Below are 22,401 nucleotides of genomic sequence, written 5' to 3' on the forward strand. Positions count from 1 at the left end.
TGAAAAAGCGTTGTTCTCTTTTACCACAGCGATCTGATTATAATAGATAGCACTAATGATCCTGATGTCCCTCATATCTAAGTTTTTCTTTTCAAGTAATTCGATAAGGCGGTTATGTCTGACCTTATCGAAGGCTTTGTTGTAATCCAAGAAACACATATATACTGGCTGATTAACATCCATGCACCTTTGCACAAGTACATTTACAGCGAACAGGGCTTCCCTCGTTCCCATTGCATTTCTAAATCCAAATTGCGTGTCGCTTATGTCCTGCTCAAGTTTGTTATGTATTCTCCGGTGTATAATTTTTAAAAATATTTTGAGTGTATGACTCATTAAACTTATTATCCGGTGGTCTTGGCATTCTTTTGCGTTTGGTTTTTTTGGCAGTGTTATGAACGTTGACAGCAGCCAATCTCTGGGAATGATCCCTGTACTGTATATTGTATTAAATAAGTCGACCAATATTCAAATTTGCTGTTCTTCTATTAACCGTATTATGTCTACAGGTATTTGGTCAGGACCTGTTGCCTTGTTGTTCTTTGTTCGCTTTATCGCCTCTAATACCTCATCTTCTGTTATGTCTGGGCCGTTGTCGAACTTTTCCTGCTCTAGTACTATCTCAGTCCGTTCGTCTTTAAATAGCTCTTGAATATATTCCTGCCATCTTTTAAGCCTTTCACCGACGTCTATATTATTTTGCCGTTTTTATCCAGCAGTATGTTTGATTTTTTCTTAATATTTGTGCCTGTTATTTCTCTAATTTTCTTATGAAGGTTTAAGTTATCATGTTTCTCTACCAACTGTTCAATCTCTGCGCATCTGTCACTATACCATCTTTCCTTTGCCTCTCTGATCTTTCTCCTTATTTCTGTGTGTATAATATTAGAGTTTAGAAACCTCTATATTTACAGAAGGCCCTCCTGAAAATTTTCCGAAATAGAAAGGTTCTCCTACTTAACACATAGGCGTAACCAGGGGGGTTTTGGGGGTTATAATCATTTGAATGGGGGGGCCATTTGGATGTATTTTGAGCTCTATACCAGCGTTTCCCAACCGGTGGGTCGCGGGTGGATTTCGGGTGGGGTGTGGCGTGGCTTTTACAGTAGCTGTGTAGCGTACAGTGATCGTGTTCCTTATTTTTTTCTATCATTATGGGTGAGGGATGGGTCGCGAATATGAAAAAACATCAGAAAGTGGGTCACCAGATATAAAAGGTTGGGAACCACTGCTCTATACGCTTAACACCATTACTATTACATACCCACCAGAGTCCATCAAGTAGTTGTAACCCCCCCCCCTTAGGATCATCCTGGTTACACCTCTGACTCAACATGAATAACTAAATCTCATGGAGGACGTAATAATTTTTAATGGTGTGCACACTATTCTCAAATACAGTCCCACATCTGGAAAAAGCTTCCACAAGAATAGAAAAAAAGAGCATAGTAAACCAATATTATGGAAGCAGTAGCACTTTAAATTTAAACAGCGACGCACAAGCCCTTTTAGGAGTCCTTGTATGGAGAAGAGCAGCCACAGACAGGCAAGAGTGGAGGCAAAAAATAAAGGAGGCCAAGGCTCAATTGGGGCTGTAGTGCCGTAGAAGAAGAAGAAGAAGCAATTTAAATTAAAAAATATTTTGTTTTTATTGTTTCTTGCACAGTAAGCTTCTAGAAACCATTTCAATATTGAAATCAATAGCCTTTGTTAAATACCTTAACAAAGATATTTCAAAGGCTATGGAAGAACATAAAAATCGTCTCGCACTAGTAATTGGATATTTCAATGCTAAACTGGGTAAGAAACTAAACAAAGAATAAACTAAAATAGGAGATTTCGGATACGGCCAGAGAAATGATAGAGGTGCTACTTTGATGAACTACCTAGAAGAAAAGCGTCTATACGCAATGAACTCCTACAAAAAAAAGCCCCAAAGAAAATGGACATGGATCAGCCCTAATGGGTCCATAAAAAATGAGATCGACTACATACTGTCCACGGAACGATATATCATTAAAGATGTAACAGTTCTTAACAAATTCACAACAGGTAGGTAGCGATCACAGGATGGTCAGAGCAAAAATTAGTATCGACGGTAACTATGAGATGAAAAGAAAAATAATAAGAAACTCGGATCTAGTAGATAGAAACAAACTAGGGCAATATAAAGAAAAATACAAAGACCTGTTAAAAGAACAACTCACCGAAAAATTAGACAGTGATGATAAAGATATAGACGAAATAAACAACATACTTACAGCAGCGATGGTTACATCAGGAAAAGAAATAGCAAAAAAGGATGTTAAAAAGGACAACTATGTATCAGAAGAAACAAAGAAGCTTATGGATAAAAGAAGAAAACTGATCGAAGAAGGCAAAAGGAAATCTATAGAATATGTAGAAATCAATAAAACAATAAGCAAAATGATAAAAGAAACTAAGAGAAAAGAACAAGAAATAAAAATAGAAGAAGTAATACACAGAACAACAAGAATATGAAATGCTTAAGACCGAAACTCGACAGATTTGAAATAAACAAAATAAAAGAGGTAAACGGAGTAGAAACAAACATTAAAGACGACATCATAAATATGGAATATAAAACAAAAAAGGAACCATCAGAAGAAATAAAAACCCAACTTAAGTCGAAAATAAAAAATGTCAATTCAGAATTACAGCCTGAAATAAGCAAATCAGAAATAAAGAAGGCATTGAAAGAAATGAAAAACAACAAATCGCCTGGAAAAGACGGAATAACTACAGAGATGCTGAAATATGGTGGAAAAGTGGTAATTAATACTCTCTATTCCCTTTTTAACAAAATATTAAAAGAAAAAAGAATCCCAAACAACTGGAAGGAATCCGTAACCATTATCTTACACAAGAAAGGGGACAAAGCAGATATAAAAAAATACCGTCCTATAACACTCCTCAATGTAATGTATAAACTCCTAACAAAAATTTTAACCAATAGATTGACGACAAAATTCGACGGATACCAGTCGAAAGAACAAGCTGGTTTTAGAAAGGGATTTAGCACAAGTGATCATTTATTGAGTATGAAAATCCTTATAGAACGAGCAGATGAATACATCCCTCTATATGTAGCGTTCATAGATTTCAAAAATGCTTTTGACAGTGTCGAACATTGGGCAGTGAAAAGTTCTTTGATTAACAGCAGAATTGACCACAGGTGTACAGACCTAATAGCCAATATATATATAAAGATGCCACAACAACAATTAAAGTATACGAAGGAACACAATCAATTCAAATAAATAGAGGCGTAAGACAGGGTGACACAATATCACCGAAACTTTTCAATCAGGTTCTGGAAAATATCTTTAAAATATTAGAATGGGAAGAAAAAGGTATAAAAATTTGTGGACAACGCTTGAACCACCTTAGGTACGCCGATGACATCGTATTGATAACCGATAAAAAAGAAGAACTGTTTGAAATGATGAAAGAACTGGACATAGAAGCCGGAAAGATAGGTCTTAATATGAATTACAGCAAGACCAAAATCATAACAAATACAGATGAGGACATCACAATGAGGATCGGACAAGATGAAATAGAACAAGTTCACGATTATGTATATCTGGGTCAAATTATAAAACTTAACAAGGAAAACCAAACAGCAGAGATCAAAAGACGAGTTAGACTGGCATGGGCGGCATTTGGAAAACTAAGCTACATTCTTAAAAACAAAAGATATCCACAACATCTTATTAAGACCAAGGTATACAATCAATGCGTACTCCCTGTTCTCACTTACGGTTCCCAAACGTGGACGTTTACAAAAGCCAACATGGACAAGATCATAGAAACGCACAGAGCAATAGAAAGGCAAATGTTGCACATAAGACTATTGGATAAAAAGAGAAACGAGTGGATAAGAGAGAAAACCAAAGTTAGGGATGTTAGACAAGAAGTTGCAAAGTTGAAATGGAGATTTGCCGGACACACTATAAGACAAAAGGAAGACCGATGGAACAAAATTCTCATAAATTGGAGACCGTGGGAATATAAACGAGGCAGAGGAAGACCACGAATGAGATGGGCAGATGATGTCAAGAAGCACGTGAGCTCTAGGTGGATAACTGTAGCGACAGACAGAGAAGAATGGAAAAGGGTTGGGGAGGCCTATGTCCAAAGATGTACCGAAGAAGGCTAATTAGATAGAAATACCTTAAATGGCTTTCAATCAGTAAATTGAATATTTGTCGATTATTTATACAATATAGAAAATCATTGGTAGAAAGTCCTAAAGCAGATTACAACAAACAAAAACGGTTTTTATTATACTCTAAAAGAAGAAGCTATTTATTTTATTTACAAATATTTTAGGTCAATTTTTAGAATAATAATTGTAGCAGAATACTTTTTATCATATTTCTCATTCCAAGTAGAACAGTACTTTCACTTTCAAAAAATAATACTATCACAAGACAGTTTATCAATACGAACATAAAAATTTTTCTTACAATATCAATACACTTTCCAGCACTCTTCACCATCTTCAATAGAAGCCAGTTTTTTAAGCAATAAGTCCATAGATACTTTCTTCGGTTTGAAGCTGCCTCTGTCTTTGGCTTTCAAGCTGCGCTTTTTAATTTTGTGTTTTTGTTTGGTAAGAGAAATTTCAACTTTAAAGTTCATAGTTCTTGAATATTTTCTCCTGCTCATTATATGACTATAGATGTGTGGTCTTAAAAAATTGTTTCTAAATTAGTAGTTCGTTTGATTTTCTTATCTAAGTAATAATTTATTATTGTCTTGTCCTCACCGAGTCTCTTCTGGTTGCACTTAACTCTCTTTTTATCATGTTTCATTATTGGTCTTATTTTTACACGACCAGAACGTCGAGAAGATTCTGTTGTTTCTGGTGAAGATTTGAATTTGATTCTGATGAATCAGAATATTCAAAATAAATTTTGAACTGTTTTTCTGCTTTGAGGGTATAAATTTTGTGACTCTGATACATCTGTCCCCCCCCCCCCCCATGGGGGCACACTTGTTTGATAAAAATACTTGCAATGTACTATATACTGCCAACAAATTTTTAAGGATACTCTTGTTGTCAGACGCACCAAAGTTTAGAAACCTCCTCTATATTTACAGAAGGCCCCTCCTGAAAATTTTCCGAAATAAGAAAAGTTCTCCTACTCAACACATAGGCGTAACCAAAACCCCCCCATTTGGATGTACTTTGAGCTCTATACGCTTAACACCATTCCAGAGTCCATCAAGTAGTTGTAACCCCCCCCCCCCCTTAGGATCATCCTGGTTACACCTCTGACTCAACATGAATAACTAAATAAAAAAATCTCATGGAGGAAGTAATATCTTTTAATGGTGTGCCCACTATTCTCAAATACCGTCCACATCTGGAAAAAGCTTCCACAAGAATAGGAAAAAAGAGCATAGTAAACCAATATTATGGAAGCAGCAGCAATTTAAATTAAAAAATATATTGTTTTTATTCTGTTTTAGTATTAGAGAGACTGTTATTGAAATACTTGGGAAAACGTCAGGAAAAAAGTTTGAGGATAAAGAGACTTGGTGGTGGTCAAACGAAGTACAAGGAAAAATAAAAGAGAAGGGAACATTATATAAAAAGTGGCAAGAAACCAGATCCGACACAGATCTTCAAAGCTATATGGTGGCGAAAAAGGAAGCAAAAGTAGCAGTAGCAATAGCCAAAGCAGAAGCGTATTCAAGCCTATAAGACAGTGGCGCACCTAGGGGGTATTTTGGGGGTTTAAACCCCTCCCAGGGCATATAAAAATATATAAAGAATAGTAGTAGGCGAGGAAATAAAGCACCAAAATCGCCTAAACTTCTAACTTTTTCAAAGTAAGACGGATCGTTCTTGAACTCAATTCTTGAACACTTGTCATGAGAGACAAATGCAAATTGCATTCTTGTAGGCGGAAAATGCATTTTCCAAAGTTCATCTCGAAGTATTTACAAAATAAAAATTCACAACTAAAATAATCATGGGAATAAGTTCAATTTTTATATTCGGGAGTTTTTGAGGTCGCTGAACAGGAATATAGGGTCGGCGAAGCTGTAAGAGGTACCTGGTGGCCGGTATCCCAGTATTCACGTCGACTCCTGGAGTTTTATGGAAATTCATTATAAAAATCGTTGAAACTTGTTATCTCGAGGTTTTTGAGGTCGCTAAACACCAATATTACTTCGGAGATGCTGTACGAGGTACCTGGCGCCCGGTATCTACGTCATATCCTGGAGTTTTATGGAAATTTGTTATGAAAATAGTTGAAATTAATTATCTCGGGGTTTTGATTTCGTTGAACACGAATATTGCAACGAAGATGCTGTACGAGGTACCTGGTGCGCTGTATCCACGTCGTCTCCGGGAATTTTATGAAAATTCGTAAGAAAATTTATGGAAACTTGTTATTCCGGGGTTTTTAAGGTAACTGACAGTTTTAATCATATACGCGAGGTTCTGACATCTTTATATCTAAAAAAATTATTAACACTGAAAAAAATTTCGATTTATTTTTTTTTTATAATTTGCGCTCTGAATTAAAATAATTTACTGTTATTGTTACTCATTGTTGAATTTTATAACGAATTTCAATTAAACTCCAAGACGCCACGTAGATACCGGGCACCAGGTACCTCGTACAGCATCTTCCGTGCAATATTCGTATTTAGAGACCTCGAAAACCGTGAGGTAATAAATTTGAACTACCTATTTTCATAACGAATTTTCATGAAACAGCATCGTCGAAGCAATATTCGTATTCAGCAACCTCATCAACCTTGGAATAATAACTTTGAACGATTTTCATAATGAATTTCTATAAAACTCCAGGAGACGACGTGTCTACCGGGATACCGGGCATCCACGTACATCTTACAGCTTCGCCGATCCCATATTCCTACTCAGCGACCTCAAAACTCCCAAGTATGAAAATTGAACTTATTTCCATGATTATTTTCAAGAGTTATGAATTTTTTATTTTTTAAACACTTTGAGAAGCACTTTGGAAAATGCCTTTTCCGCTTACAACAATGCAATTTTCATTTGTCCCCCATGCCAAGTGTTCAAGAATTTTCCTAAAGCTCTCCTGAATTGAGTGCAAAAGGTTCATAACGATCTGTCTTACTTTAAAAAAGTTAGAAGTGTGCTTTATTTCCTCACCTATAGGAAAATGCAACTTGTCTCTCACAAACAATACAAAAAAATGTCGGTGCCTAAGCCAACCCCACCCAGAGGAAAATTCTAGGTGCGCCACTGCTATACGATCAACTCGATACCAGGGAAGGCGAAACGAAGATATGTAAAATAGCCAAACAGAGAGCAAAGAAAGCAAAAGATTTTAATCAGATTAGATGTATCCGAGATGAAAATAATAAAATACTAGTTCACGAAAAGGATGTCAAAAAGAGATGGAGAAAGTACTTTGACAGCTTATTAAATGAAGAATTTGACAGACAGCTTGTAGAGTCAACGGAGACAGTAGCAGCAATGGTCACCAAAATAACAAACGAGGAAGTGGCTCAAGAGCTTCAAAAAATAAAGAAAGGAAAAGCGGTAGGACCAGATGATATTCCTGGGGAAGTATGGAGAGCATTGGGAGACAGGAACAAGGTGGCTAGCAGGTTTATTTAACAGAATTATGGAAGTTGGACAAATGCCAGACGAATGGAGAAGCAGTATACTAGTACCAGTCTACAAAAACAAGGGAGATATACAACAATGTACAAACTACAGGGCTATAAAACTGCTTAGCCACACCATGAAAATATGGGAAAGAGTAATTGATAGACGGATACGGAAAGAGACCGAAATATTAGACAATCAATTTGGCTTTATGCAGGGCAGATCAACAACAGATGCAATTCTCATTATAAGGCAGTTGATGGAAAAATACAGGAGTAAAGAAACAAACGCTCATATGGTATTCATTGATCTTGAGAAAGCATATGATAAGAGTTCCTCGAGAGATTCTGTGGTGGGCACTCAATAAGAAAGGAGTCCCTGGTGAATATGTAAAGATTGTGAGGGATATGTATGAGGGAGTAACGACTAGTGTGAGGACAGATGTGGGAGAGACTGATAAATTTCATGTGAAAGTAGGATTGCACCAGGGCTTGGTGCTTAGTCCGTATTTATTCTCGTTAATTTTGGACCAGATAACAGCGAAACTACAGGGTAACATTCCATGGTGCTTAATGTATGCTGATGGTGTCGTGTTAGTAGGAAATAGTGAAAGAGACAGAACATAAACTGGAACAGTGAAGACAAGCTCTGGAGTAGGGCTTACAATACCGAATTAAAATCTGAATACCGGTATTTGATATTTGAAATATCGGGATACCGGTATTAAAACTGGTATTATTATTAAAAAATTTACAACCGTTTCATTAAATTTGAAATGAATGAATTGTGTGTGTAATGACATGGATTTTAAAACAAGCTGTTAAAAATTAAAATTTGATCCAAATTTTTGGGCGATAAATGATTTCTTCTTAGGTTTGTTAACTGCCCAGACTTTAAAAATACTCTTTCGGAAGGTATTGACAAATATTTTATAGCCAAATAAAAAAGCTCAGGGAAAGTGGATTTGTATTTTTTCCAAAATTTCATCAGGTTATTTTTTCTTGTGAAATGTGGCATTGGGTGTAGTAGACGTAAAACATAAACAATCACTTTATATTGCCGACACCGCCGCGCGCCGCTTTTTGATGGTTTCATACTTGGCTCAGTATGTGTAATAAATATGCCTGATATAGCTTTTAATACAACGAAATTGTTTGTCTATCTTCAAAAAAAAAAGTTCTTGTAAATAATTAATATTATTTTAAATTATATTTATATTGTGCATAATTTCAATTTTTATCAACTAATGTAATACCAAATTACCGGTATTTTTACATAAATACCAGTTTTTAATAACGGACAAAAATTGTCCGGAATTCGGGATCCCAGTATTGTAAGCCCTACTCTGGAGGAAAAAGGATTAAACCTTAGTAGGACAAAGACAGAGTATTTGCAATGTTCATTTAAAGATGGAGTTACTACAAATAACATGGTATCTTTGGATGGTGAACTGATTGTAAAAAACAATAGTTTTAAGTACCTGGGATCAGAATTACAGAGTAATGGAGAAAGATGGAGATGCATGCAGTAGAATTAGGGCTGGATGGATGAAGTGGAAGGAAGCGAGTGGTGTGCTGTGTGACAGGAAAATTTAAATGAAGTTGAATTCTATAAAACAGCCGTAAGACCGGCTATGATGTATGGAACTGAATGTTGGGCAGTGAAAAAGAAAGAGGAACAACGAATGCATGTGGCGGAAATGAGAAAGCTTAGATGGATGAGTGGAGTGACAAAAAAGGATAAAATTAAAAATGATTAGGGGAAGTCTAGGTGTGGCACCAATTGATGCCAAAATGAGAGAGCATAGGTTGAGATGGTTTGGTCATGTTCAACGTCAAGATGCTAATCACACAATACGAAGAATTGCTGAAGTGCAGATTCCTGGAAGGAGTAGGAGAGGAAGACCAACGATGACGTGGGGGGAGACGATTACGCAGGACATGTTGGTAAAGGGGATTAATATTGATATGACCCAAGAAAGAATTGTATGGAGAAATGCAATTAGGGAAGCCGACCCCGCATAGGGATAAGGCAAAGAGAATGATGATGATTGTTTTTATTCTGTTTCTTGCACAGTACACTTGTAGAAACCTTTCAATATTGAAATCAATAGTCTTTGTTAAATACCTTAAATGGCTTTCAATCGGTAAATTGAATATTTCTTATTATTTATACAATATAGAAAATAATTGGTAGAAAGTCCTAAAGCAGAATACAACAAACAAAACCGGTTTTTTATTATACTCTAAAAGAAGAAGCTATTTACTTGATTTACAAATATTTTAGGTCAATTTTAGAATAATAATTGTAGTAGAATACTTTTTATCATATTTCTCATTCCAAGTAGAACAGTACTTTCACTTTCAAATAATACTATCATAAGACAGTTTATGATTACGAACATCAAAATTTTTCTTACAATATCAATACACTCTAGCACTCTTCACCATCTTCAATAGAAGCCAGTTTTTTAAGCAATAAGTCCATAGATACTTTCTTCGGTTTGAAGCTGCCTCTGTCTTTGGCTTTCAAGCTGCGCTTTTTCACTTTGTTTTTTTGTTTGGTAAGAGAAATTTCAACTGGAAAGTTCATAGTTCTTGAATATTTTCTCCTGCTCATTATATGGGGGGATGCAGGGTCTTCAAAAATTGTTTCTAAATTAGTAGTTCCTTTGATTTTCTTATCTAAGTAATAATTTATTATTGCCTTGTCCTCACTGAGTCTCTTTGGGTTGCACTTAACTCTCCTTTTATCATGTTTCATTGGTCTTATTTTTACACGACCAGAACGTCGAGATGGTTCTGTTGTTTCTGGTGAAGATTTATTTAATTCATTTACTTCTGTAATAGTGTCGTCAGATGCAGTAATTTGTAATTGTGATATAGATATATCTACTTCGTTATCAACATCCATTTTGAAATAATATTAAAAACACAAAAACTTTGCAACAACCATCAACATTTGTAACAAACAACGTAAACAAATCTAAAACTATCTGTCACTACACTACTGTCAGTGTCATTTTATCTTAAAATTTTAGAGATGGAGCATAATTTCATTATCTGTGATTTTTTCACTGTTCCAAGTAAGCACGCAATTTTTATATTATTCTAATTATTATTAATTTGCAAATTATTATAATCCTAGGTTTGTACACGAATGACATAATAGTCATTGTGGTTGATGCTTCAACAATATCAATCAATACATGAAAACACACAGCAGTACACGCAGGTTAGGGTGTTTTTAAATAATTGCGACTAAGGGGTAATTCTGCATAAAAAATAATTTCACTCGACATTTTGCTCTATAAACGTATGTCCACAAGTGTATGGTTTATGAGTTACGGGGTGTTGAATTTTTTCTTACAAACAGAAGATTTATTTATTGCTCTTACTGGTTGAGATATGCAAATGAAAGGTGGATTTTAAGAGGCAGCTATTACGCATTTTTTACATACAATTATAATTTTAAGGTGCGATTTCACCAAAAATCATCTACAAACATAAGTAAACATTTGCTAATGTTTGGCATAATTTGTCAAAAAGTGGAATTCGAGAATTAAACTCTGTTCGCTCAACTCAGACGCATTTTGACAAATTCAGAGTACGAAACATATAACACAGAAATTCCTACCTCGCACTATTAACAGCTCAAATAAACTTACTCTTTCATTAAATAATTATTGGAAATAGTGTGAGTGTATATATACTAAACTCATAAAATTATTTCCTTGTAATTAATACATTATATATTTGTTTACTCTTATGATTCAAATCTTTATACTGAATGTCAGATTGCTATGGAACTCGAAGGACCTCATTGCGTTCTTTATGTATGAATAGAAAACAAAAAAGTTGTGACTGGCTAATTGACACCCAAGTCTATGCCATAAAAATACTCTTAATATTGGCTAATATATGAGCACATGTGCTTAGTACTAGTCAAAATGTAACTAACTTCGCAAAAAAATTACTAAAATTACTAGACACCTGTGTCTGAGATTAGCAAACCGACCATTGTAAGTTTCAAAACATATATTAGGGAGCAGCAATAAATGGAGAAGAAATATAATATAACAACTATATTCCGTATACAGATATAATCAGTGTAATCAAAAATAACGTTCTAACTCAATGGCAACATCACTACAGTTTGTCTACAACCGGTTTAAACTATAAAAAATGTAGACCTATATTACCCGTTAAGAGATGGTTCTGTAATCAGTCCAATAGGCACTTCATTAAGACCTTAAATAGAATAAGAGCCAACCATGCTCTTACTCCTTCCTACCTACATAGAATGGGTTTAATAGAATCGCCAAATTGCATATGTGGAGAGCTTGGCAGTCTAGATCACATCATCTTAGAATGTAACCAGAAAGATAATAGTACATCACAGTTATATGTAGATCTATGTAAAAATAAATGTTTACTTCCAATAAATCTAAATTTAATAATATTTCATAAAAATATAGAAATTTTAAAATCATATGAACACACAAAGAGATGTAAATTTAAATCAAATATTAGGCTTTAGTATTATCCCGACAACCTTTGTTTTTTACCTAATGTTTTCTTACCCTCTAACCGTGGCCTAATTCTGATACGTCTACTAAAATGTCTTGAAGGGCCCCTGGACTAGAAGTTATGTTACCCAGTTTTCTTCCATGTTTCCCTAAAATTTTCCTGCTTTAGTTTTAGTATAAACATATTTATAGATATAAAAAAAAAGAAAAAAAATATAAAAAAAATAATAATAAACAAAAAAAATATATATTATATAATAAATAAATAAAAATGTATATATATATATATATATATATATATATTTAAAAACATAAGATGTAGATCTTTGACACACACTCTGATATATATATATATATATATATATATATATATATATATATATATATATATATATATATATATATATATATATATATATATATTCGGCATTCGGTTTGAATAACGGCAATTCGGTCAGTTGAAAGAAAACTCTATTTGTTTTAAGTCTCAATATTTCGTCACTATTTGGTGACTTCTTCAGGAGAAAACTGCAAATTTATTAATATTAGACATGGATATATATATATATATATATATATATATATATATATATATATATATATATATATGTGTGTATATATGTGTCTGTATATTATATGATATATGAAAATGTGTAATATATTGTAATTTAACTTGTGAAATTGCGTTAATACCAAACTAGACTGGCTAATTGGCTATGCCACGGCCATAAAAAAAAACATATATTTGCCATCGTTTCGTCTTGTTCGTCCAAACGCTCCGAGAAGAAAAGTTACATGTGCGACTAGGTTTATAATCATATGTTATCTAATAAAAAACGAAAATATAAAAAAGAAGAAATTGTAAATTTTGTATATCAAAATTTTTAAAAAGAAGATATTGAATAGAACTTAAATAGATATTTAATATCTATTTATTTTTAAATAATTTCTGTTGCTATTTTACACCACACGTCGATTTTTAAAATCTATACTCTGTTTTTAAACGAGGAGGAGTAATTCAAATTTACCGCGCCGTTGAAGCTCGTTTGTAATTGGTCCAACCTCAGGCAAGTTTACTCCACTGTTATGAAATTTTGACACTATTGGCATTTCATAGATTAATTAAGTTATACCGGCGATTTTTTGTTTTCTGCGCTATTCCTTTAATTTTTAGATTTTTAGTTTGCTTTTATATAAGAAACCGTTGTTTTTAGATTTCTAGCGATGTATTAGTATAATATATTATTTACGGGTTACCGTCGAAGACCGACATGATCAACCAAAAAAGAAGATGTATTTCGTGATTTTTCTAGTGATATTATTGGGTGTGAATCTGTCTTTTGAGTTTACTCCTCCTGACTATATAAAAACAGGGAGCTATAGTATTCGCGGTGTGCAAGTACTTGGAAGGGAAACGAGAAACGACCGTGCGCGAGTCGCGGAGAAATATTGTAACTATCTTAAATAATTCATATTGTCAATTGAAATTGTCAAATTGACGTATATTTCATACCATGCCCCGCGCACTCTAATAAAAAACATGTAATCCTATTTATTTTCCTTCCATTTTGTCAGAGGCGCTGATGTCGACATTGTGATTGGTGGAACATGACTTTTGACAAATCCTGCGCTATCTGTGAATCTGTGTTCAGTGTTCGTGTTCGTTCGTTCGTTGTCGTTCAGTTATTTTATATGGTCGGTTATGTGATGTGTTTGTGTCACCATAAAAAGCTGATATTCAGTCGTGTTTTTTGATATTTTGTAATCGAGTACCTCTTTAAAGGTAAGTTTTTCTGATTGTAAGGTAGAGATTTTCTGATTGTAGGTACTGTTTATCCAACAGTTTTAAAATCCACATTTTATTTCGCGTTTTGTTGTTAGGTCTAATGGCTCCCATCAGGTGTTATGTGCAGACGGTGGAAAAATTCAACGAGTAAACATATATTTAATCCAAATTAAATACTCATATTTCTATGTAAAATGTCACATTATTGTGTAAATAAATAATTAAGAAACAAAAGTTGTTTGTGTTGTACCTTTATTGTCCACTTGAATAAAATATTAAATATTGGAAGTACCGTATGGAGCCTATGATGTACCTAGCATGGAGGCTAGATAACGCCACTCTTCCTATCCAATCAACAAGAACGTTTAAAATTTCACACCTATCATGTCGAAGCTACAGACCACTTATGTGGAGGCCAGATTTGTAGTACCCTTCCATTTAACCAGGTGCTGAGATGGCGCTGAAATACGTGACATATTTTTTAAAGAGTAAGATCGCATTCTACCAAATCACACAACACTTTTTTCTATGTTTCATACCTTCTGTCATTGAACCAGAAAAATTATATATTGCTCCACAATATTGATATGATATGCAATTATTATATAAAGGTAAATTTAATTAATTTTATTTTGCTTGCAGTACTGCATTTTAATAACTAATTTTATTTACTACATACAATTGTTTACGTTTGCATAACATAACCTGCATCTTATTTTTTCTTCTTATTATTTTTTTGGACTATGGCCTTTACAATTATCCAGTAACCAGTACTAATATAATTGGCCAATATAATTAAAAGTGCGAATAAAAGTACAGAGCGTAGAAATAGGGGTCGCTTTGCCGAACTTGCACGGTCCCAATAGTTTATGACTAGCGTTAAGGTGATACAGTAGCGATCAACAGGTAGCAACAAACGCGGTCCAAGATTGCGAAAGTTCTGCGAACTTTCAAAAGTGAGGCAACAGTGCGTCGGTAATTTGACACTGACGTTTATACTATCAAAAACAATAATTTTTATACAGTTGAGTCCGCGAGTCTTTACCCGTGCGTCATCATTTAAAGCATACGAAATAAGTCGGAAATTTACTAAGCGCAACGGCAAGTTGATATTATTCCGATCACGGGTTAGAGTATAAAATTTGACGTTATCAAATAAATAGAATGTCAAATTTAAGTTGTGCTTTAAAATTTTGGTGCATAATTACAGCTACATTTGAAGTAGCATGAATTATTTTATTATCATTGATTAATAAATAAATAAACAATTTATAAAAATAGATGAAAGGCTGATAAGTTTGTAAACACTTGAATGAATAAAGGAAAAGAAAATGTAGTATGTCACAAGTGTGTAAATAATTTATTTCTTTAGCTGAGCGCTTTCGACATAAACGTCATCATCGGAGCTAATGGTCAAATAGTAAAAAGTACCGCCACAATTGAGGTGTAATCATGTGCATCTTATGAATATAAATGTGATTTTTGATTGCAAATGTTAACTTCTTTGTCCTCCATACAACACCAAACAGTAAAAAACAGAAAAAACGGCCACATACACGTTGCACAAAAGCATAAAAAGTTTATTCATGGTATGGGTGTAGGCATCACCCATCCATTCTTGGCCTAGTATCACCTGACTGACCAGCTGTCTCTACAGTCAGTCAGCTGTCTCTACTCTATGTTTTTGTGCAACGTGTATGTGGCCGTTTTTTCTGTTTTTTACTGTTTGGTGTTGTATGGATAGTGTGACCAACTAGCCCGAAAAATCCGGGACATGGCCCGAATTACGAAGTCGTGTCCCGGCGTCCCGGACCAGGCTTCCGGGCCATCCGAATTTTCAACGTTTTAGTAAAATTCTATTTTGAAATTTTGAATACGTTATTCTTCTAATTCACATCGAATTGAATTTGTGAGACGAAAAAAAGTCGACGACAATTTCTAGAGTTTAATTCTAATATGTACCACATCCAATACGCATGCATTTTATATCGGTGGACTTTTTTTCGTTTCTGTATTTTAATTATAATTTTTAGAAGACGATACATTTTTTTAGAAGACATTTTTTTTAGAAGACGATAAAAATTATCGTCTTCTAAAAAAATGGCCCGATTTTCATTGAAAAGTCCCGTATTTCAGGTATTTTTTTCAGCCTTGTCCCGGATTCGGCTGAATTGGAGTTGGTCACACTATGTATGGAGGACAAAAAAGTTAACATTTGCAATCAAAAATCACATTTATATTCATAAGATGCACATGATTACACCTCAATTGTGGTGGTACTTTTTACTATTTTACCATTAGCTCCGATGATGACGTTTATGTCGAAAGCGCTCAGCTAAAGAAATAAATTATTTACACACTTTGACATACTACATTTTCTTTTCCTTTAATTTATAAAAAAAATCAATAACATATTTTCTTTTTGTTATTTTATTCACTTTGGCGGAACCTTAAACACAAGCATTCAACTGTGTCAACAATGAGGTTAGCTTTGTACGTTGTCAAAATTTATCGTAAAATAACATAAACTTATCAAACAATGTCTAACTCCAATATAAAATTTGTTGTGAAAACAACTGTTTGTATACTATAAAAAACTTCAAAATGCAAAAATTCGACAGAATAACAGCAAAAAATTCAACAAACTGACAGCCACAAAAGTAAAAAAAAAACAAAACGTCAGAAATTGTACTTAAAATATGTGAAGACATCCCCAATCGTCTTTCTTTGCAATGCACTGAGTCTAAATCGTTCATAATAATAACATGTGTTTTTACTTAATAACAGTCGGCAGCCGGTTTGTCATTAATTTCATGAGTGGAAGAGAATGATGCTAAATAAAAAGTATGTGTTTTATCTCGCCAGGTATTAATGACGCACGGGTAAAGACTCGCGGACTCAACTGTACACATAGGCGCGAAATGTTGCCAAGTCAGTGACGTTCGATTTCTTGTTATAAAAAATCGATTTTTAGTAGTTCCAATGTGACACAAAATCTACGCACGGCACGGGATAAAAAAGTTTATTTGAAGAAAGTGTATATTTTTGTCTTTCTTAATGGCGGTACAGGCTCCTTTTTGCAATATTTTATTTAGTTATAGAGTAATTTCCACATACTAACATATTTCTGAAATTGGGCTCTGTACCGCCATTCTTTATTATATTACGAATAAGTGTGCCAAATATCTCGACAAAATATTCAAAATTACAGCCGCAATCTTGGAACGCGTTTGTTGCTACCTGTTTATCGCTACTGTTTCCTCTTAAATAAGTATAACAGTAAGTTATAAGTACCTATCTAATAGTAAGTTAATAAAAAACAAATAAGTCTCTACTAATCACCGAAAACAAACTATTTTCTATTATCACAGACTAATTTAATCTAGTATCTTCACCAAACGCGCACAAATAACGAACCCTTTTAAAATATCCACAGGCAACGGAACCGTTATAGGGAACTTGCATAAAATTTTAAATTCGAAAAAAATGTTATAAATCACAACAGAACATAATTTAACACATGTATCAAAGATAAAAAAGTTGTTTTTGTGTTCCGTCTGGCCCCTAAAGACGATTCTAAATTCAAATTATAGCAGCTAGCCCAAAACGCATCGTGACGTCATAGGGTTACATTGCATCAACAAAGTAGTATATAATTTTAAATTAGACATTATAAACGTCAGTAGAAAATACAGTTATGTGACGTCACAAGTGTCTTTGGTCGTTTGAACTATTTTAAATACATAGAAGATTTTAAATTTGTACTTCTAAGTTATCTTTTATTTTCCATAGTAAACCTTCTTTCCTTTCCTTCAAAATCTGTATCAAACTTCAATCTCAACAAACTGGTATATGTATATTATTACAATGACATACGATAAATGTCATTAAAATATAAATATTTTCCCTTATTCCGCGACGGTTCTTGTTTCAAATTTTTGAATATCCACTTTTATTTGCCTCGGCGCCATAGGCGTAACCATGCAGGGGAGTTACACCCCCCCCCCATTTGGATGTACTTTGAGCTCTATACGCTTAACACCATTACTATTCCATAACCCTCAGAGACCATCAAGTAGTTGTAACCCCCCCCCCCCCCCTAGGATCATTAGGATCAACCTATGGTTACACCTCTGCTCGGCGCGACTCGATCGCCGTCAGACAGAACGCTGTACAAATTCCTTTGATCGCCAGCAGATCGTAGCAAGTATGTGCTGATCCACTCGTTTCATTGAGACGAGTCGAATCGCGATCGCATAGGTGTGTTTTCCGCTTAAGCGAAAAACACACCGAAGCGATAACGACGCGATGGCGTTCACGATTCAAATGTCATTGATTCAACTCGTCTGAAGCAAACAAGTGAATCAGCACTCAGCACACACTTGTCGAGATCAAAGGAATTTGTGCAGCGTTCTGATTGCAATCGCGGCGAATTAGTTTAGCGTTCAGAACGCAGCAGGTTTATCGCTGGTCGCGACGATGCAAATAAAAATGTATAGGTATCTAAAATTTATTGAAATTTTAAAAAATTATGATATATCTTTCGACCGTCCCACCCAACGGCGGATCCAGCAACCTTGCAAGGAGGGGGCAATGAAATCAAAATTTTCTCGTCACTTGCGTACGTAGGATTCTTTTTCGGAATGGGCTGTTACTTTATGTTTCTTCATGTACCATGTCATTTCAGAACGTTTGTTACTATCATAGCTATCTTAGTTTTATTCACTGCCACCCTAAATCAACCACGAAGTGCTTCTTCGTCCTGGACTGCGTTTGCCTTCTATTTTCACTTGCATAATATTTTGTAGCAACCTATATTAGAAACTTCTCATTACATGTCCAAAATACTCCACTTTTCTCTTCTTGATGCCTTCTATAATCTCAGTAGTCTTGCTGAGACGTTCTAGTATTGTGTAGTTTCGAATTTTCTTCACCCAAGATACTTTTAAAAATTCTTCTATATAACCACATTTCGAAAGCCTCAAAGCGATTTAGGTAAGTAGATCGATTTTATTCACAGTCCAAGACTCGACACCATACAATAAGACCGAGAACACGTACTTTGGAGAAGGAATTCTGTTTTAAGTTTCATTCCGTTATTCAGTTATCAACAGGACACAAAACCCACTATTTATTTTCAATCGTAATTATCTCTTTCTTAAAAAAAGGCGACACCAAGCAAAGTCTCAAGGAGGGGGCAATTGACCCCCCCTTGGATCCGCGCCTGGCCCACCCAGATTATAAGAACATACGTATTAAAAATAAATGTTTCATCAAAACTTTCTAAATTCATTCTAAAATATGTATAGAAACGGTCTATACATCTCTGCGAAGTTCTGAGAACAATTTATGAAATTCTCCTTATTGCCTGTACCTCAGGTTAATGTCATATACCTACTCAAACATCCCTTCTTTTGTGAAAAGTGAACTGCATAAATGTCTTCATTTGTAAATGGAAAAAATAAAACGCCCACGCATACCTTTTATTAAATTTATTTCTTTATCCGCATTAATTTCGAATAATGAAGGTTACATGTTTTCAAATTAGATTGAATTGCCTTTTTTCGTCCAACAATACTGCAACAAACAGTGCTTCTTCTTCTTGTAAATCGCACATTTTATACACAATATTTCGAACTGTATTAATTACATTTACACTAATGAAATCGCAGGTCGCTATCGCTCCGATGTGTTCGCTTTCTGCAGAAACCGAGCTCTGCTTTACGAGGTTTGTAACACAATCAGAGATCTTGACCACATTTTTTGGATACATAAAATATAGGGCGCAATCTATTGAACTTTTCACGAAACTTCTACAATTAAAAATCGAAAGCTCATATAATATAATGTACTTGCTGGTTTTAGATAGAAAAGAAATCTTTGCTTGTTTTTTATCATTCATGAAATCAGCGAAAATTCTTGTGTGTGTGGAGAGAAAGAGATGGCATTAGACAAAGAGTCTTTTTGCCACAGAATTTTGTTATAAAGATGTTTAAGTTTTATCTTAGTATCATTTATAAACTTGATTAAGATATTATATATAGATTTGTCAGAATAAGATAAAAGATTGCTGATGTTAACTGGAAGGCTAATGTTAAGGTCAATTAAACCCAAATATAAGTTTCTAGTCTGATCCCTATGATTAAGACAATCAAAGAATACATGGTTCAGATCCCCGATGGACTGACTGTTACACGAACAGAAGGGAGTTTCATAGATTCCAATCCTATGTAGATGATTTGGAAAAAGGCCATTGTTAAGTTTTAGCCGGGTTATTAATGAGGAATGTACTTTGTTATACTTAATTGTAGTTAAAATTAGGTAGGTATACTTTTTGGTATAATGGGTGAATAGAAAAGTAATGATTTCTTGATGTCTGCTGAACATCTTCGTATTTGGACCTCCATCTTTCCCTCCCAACACTTCTGATAATAGGAAATAGGTCTTTGGAGTTGAAAATGTTTGTGATTTCTGGTATCTCAGATGTATTTTTTGCCATTCCATCCACTATTTCGTTTCCAACTACTCCACATGTCCTTTAACCCACAGTAAAGTTACTGTTTTTTTTTTGTGAATTTTAGAATATGTAATATTTTTTTGATATCAAGAATAATGGAGTTCTGGAAATTATCTAATGGATGGCTACAAATAGCTTGTAGTACTGCCTGAGAGTCTGAGACTATTACAACGTTCTCGCAATAATTAGAAACACACCAAGTTAGTGCTTTCTGTATGGCAGCAGCCTTGGCTGTAAAAATAGAACAACAACCAGGAATTCGGTATTTTTCTGCATAATTGTTGTTTGAAACAAAAAATGCGAAACCAGTACTTTCATCTGTTTTTAATCCATCTGTATAAATTATTGTTAAATTTTTCCCTAATTTGCTTAGTATGGATTTAAATGTAAGTTTTGTTAACGTTGGCAAGTCTGAATAAGATGGCATTATAATGGTTGGTTTGTCTATCAGAATTTCAAAGTCATGTTCGAAAAAAGGAAATTTTGGTAGCTGTAAAATATAAGGTTGGTAAAGATTCGTATCGATAAAAGCTTCTGTAAGAGGAGGCTAATTTTTTATCCTCCAGTAAGAATTTGTTAAATTTTCTGTCAAAAGTAGACCTATTTTGTGAACCATAGTTGTATTAAACGTTCTGTATTTTATTAGACATTTGTTTGCTAATATTTGTATACGTATGTATAAAGGTGGTTCTTGAGCCTCTGCTAGAACTGCATGGCTTGGTGAGGACATCATAGCTCCTAGACAGATTTTTATAGATTTATATTGTATTCTGTCTAGTGTTAAAATATTTGTTTTGCAAGTAGAACCATAAAGAATACAGCCATAATCTAGAATGGATCGTATGTAGGATCTATAAAACATTAAGGAAATATATTGGTCTGCACCCCATATTTTTTTGGAAACGAAACGCAAAAGGTTAATTCCACGCTCTGACTTTTGTTTCACATATTTTATATGGCTAGACCACAAGAGTTTTTTATCTAGGATCATGCCCAGATACTTATACTCTTCTGCCAAGGGAAAAGCATAATCACCCATATGGCATTTGCCTTTGATTTTTTGTCTACGTCTTGTAAAACATACAATCGAAGACTTCTCTTGTGATATGCTAAATCCCATGTTTTTAACCCACCTATATATATTCTTAAAGTTACGTTTTAGATTAAACATACAATCATCGTAGGATTTATGGCTGGTATATAAACATATATCATCCGCATACTGTATTATTTTACATTTGTCATCTATCAGGCCATGCAGATCTGCAGTGTAAACATTAAATAATAAAGGGCTTAGAATTGAGCCTTGGGGAAGACCGTTATATAATATTCTTGGACCGTGTAATACATTATTATGGTCACGTAAACATATTTTTCTGTTCACATACAAATTTAATATATTTACAGATAATCTTTTATCGATACCACATGCCACCATTTTTGAATATAATATATCCAAATCAACCACGTCATACGCATCCTTTAAATCTATAAACAAACAGAGCATAAATTCGTTTTTTGAGAAGCAGAGTTGAATGTCCGAAACTAAATGTACGAGAGCATCAATTGTGCCTCGACCTCTACGAAATCCATACTGTGAATAGGGAAAAAACTGCTTTACTTTCTAAAAGATGTTACTCTCAATTTTATTAGTCTTTTAAAAGATTTTGTTACACATGATAATAAGGAGATGGGCCTATAAGATGATGGAAGTTCTTGATTTTTGTTGAATTTAAGTATAGGACATATGACTATATTTTTTAAAGTATCGCAATATTCTTGTTTCAACCACCAATTATCGCGAAAATTCTATTATAGTAGCTCCTCTATATTCAGTAGCTCCTAGATTTATTTTACTCCTTATGTTTTTCCTAAATGTTTGTAACTGCACTAACCGAGGTCTACCTATACTAAATTTATAA

General features: G+C 34.1%; 1 protein-coding gene across 1 annotated transcript; it reads right to left on the bottom strand.

The window, feature by feature from the left end:
- Positions 1-9,861: 9,861 nt before the first annotated feature.
- On the bottom strand, positions 9,862-10,648 carry LOC114332130 (uncharacterized). The gene has a single exon (XM_028281865.2). The coding sequence runs from the start codon at positions 10,559-10,561 to the stop codon at positions 10,082-10,084; it is 480 nt and encodes a 159-aa protein (XP_028137666.1). The 5' UTR covers positions 10,562-10,648; the 3' UTR covers positions 9,862-10,081.
- Between the last annotated feature and the right edge of the window lie 11,753 nt (positions 10,649-22,401).

Source organism: Diabrotica virgifera, chromosome 3 (assembly GCF_917563875.1).
Source record: "Diabrotica virgifera virgifera chromosome 3, PGI_DIABVI_V3a".
Taxonomy (NCBI): Eukaryota; Metazoa; Arthropoda; class Insecta; order Coleoptera; family Chrysomelidae; genus Diabrotica; species Diabrotica virgifera.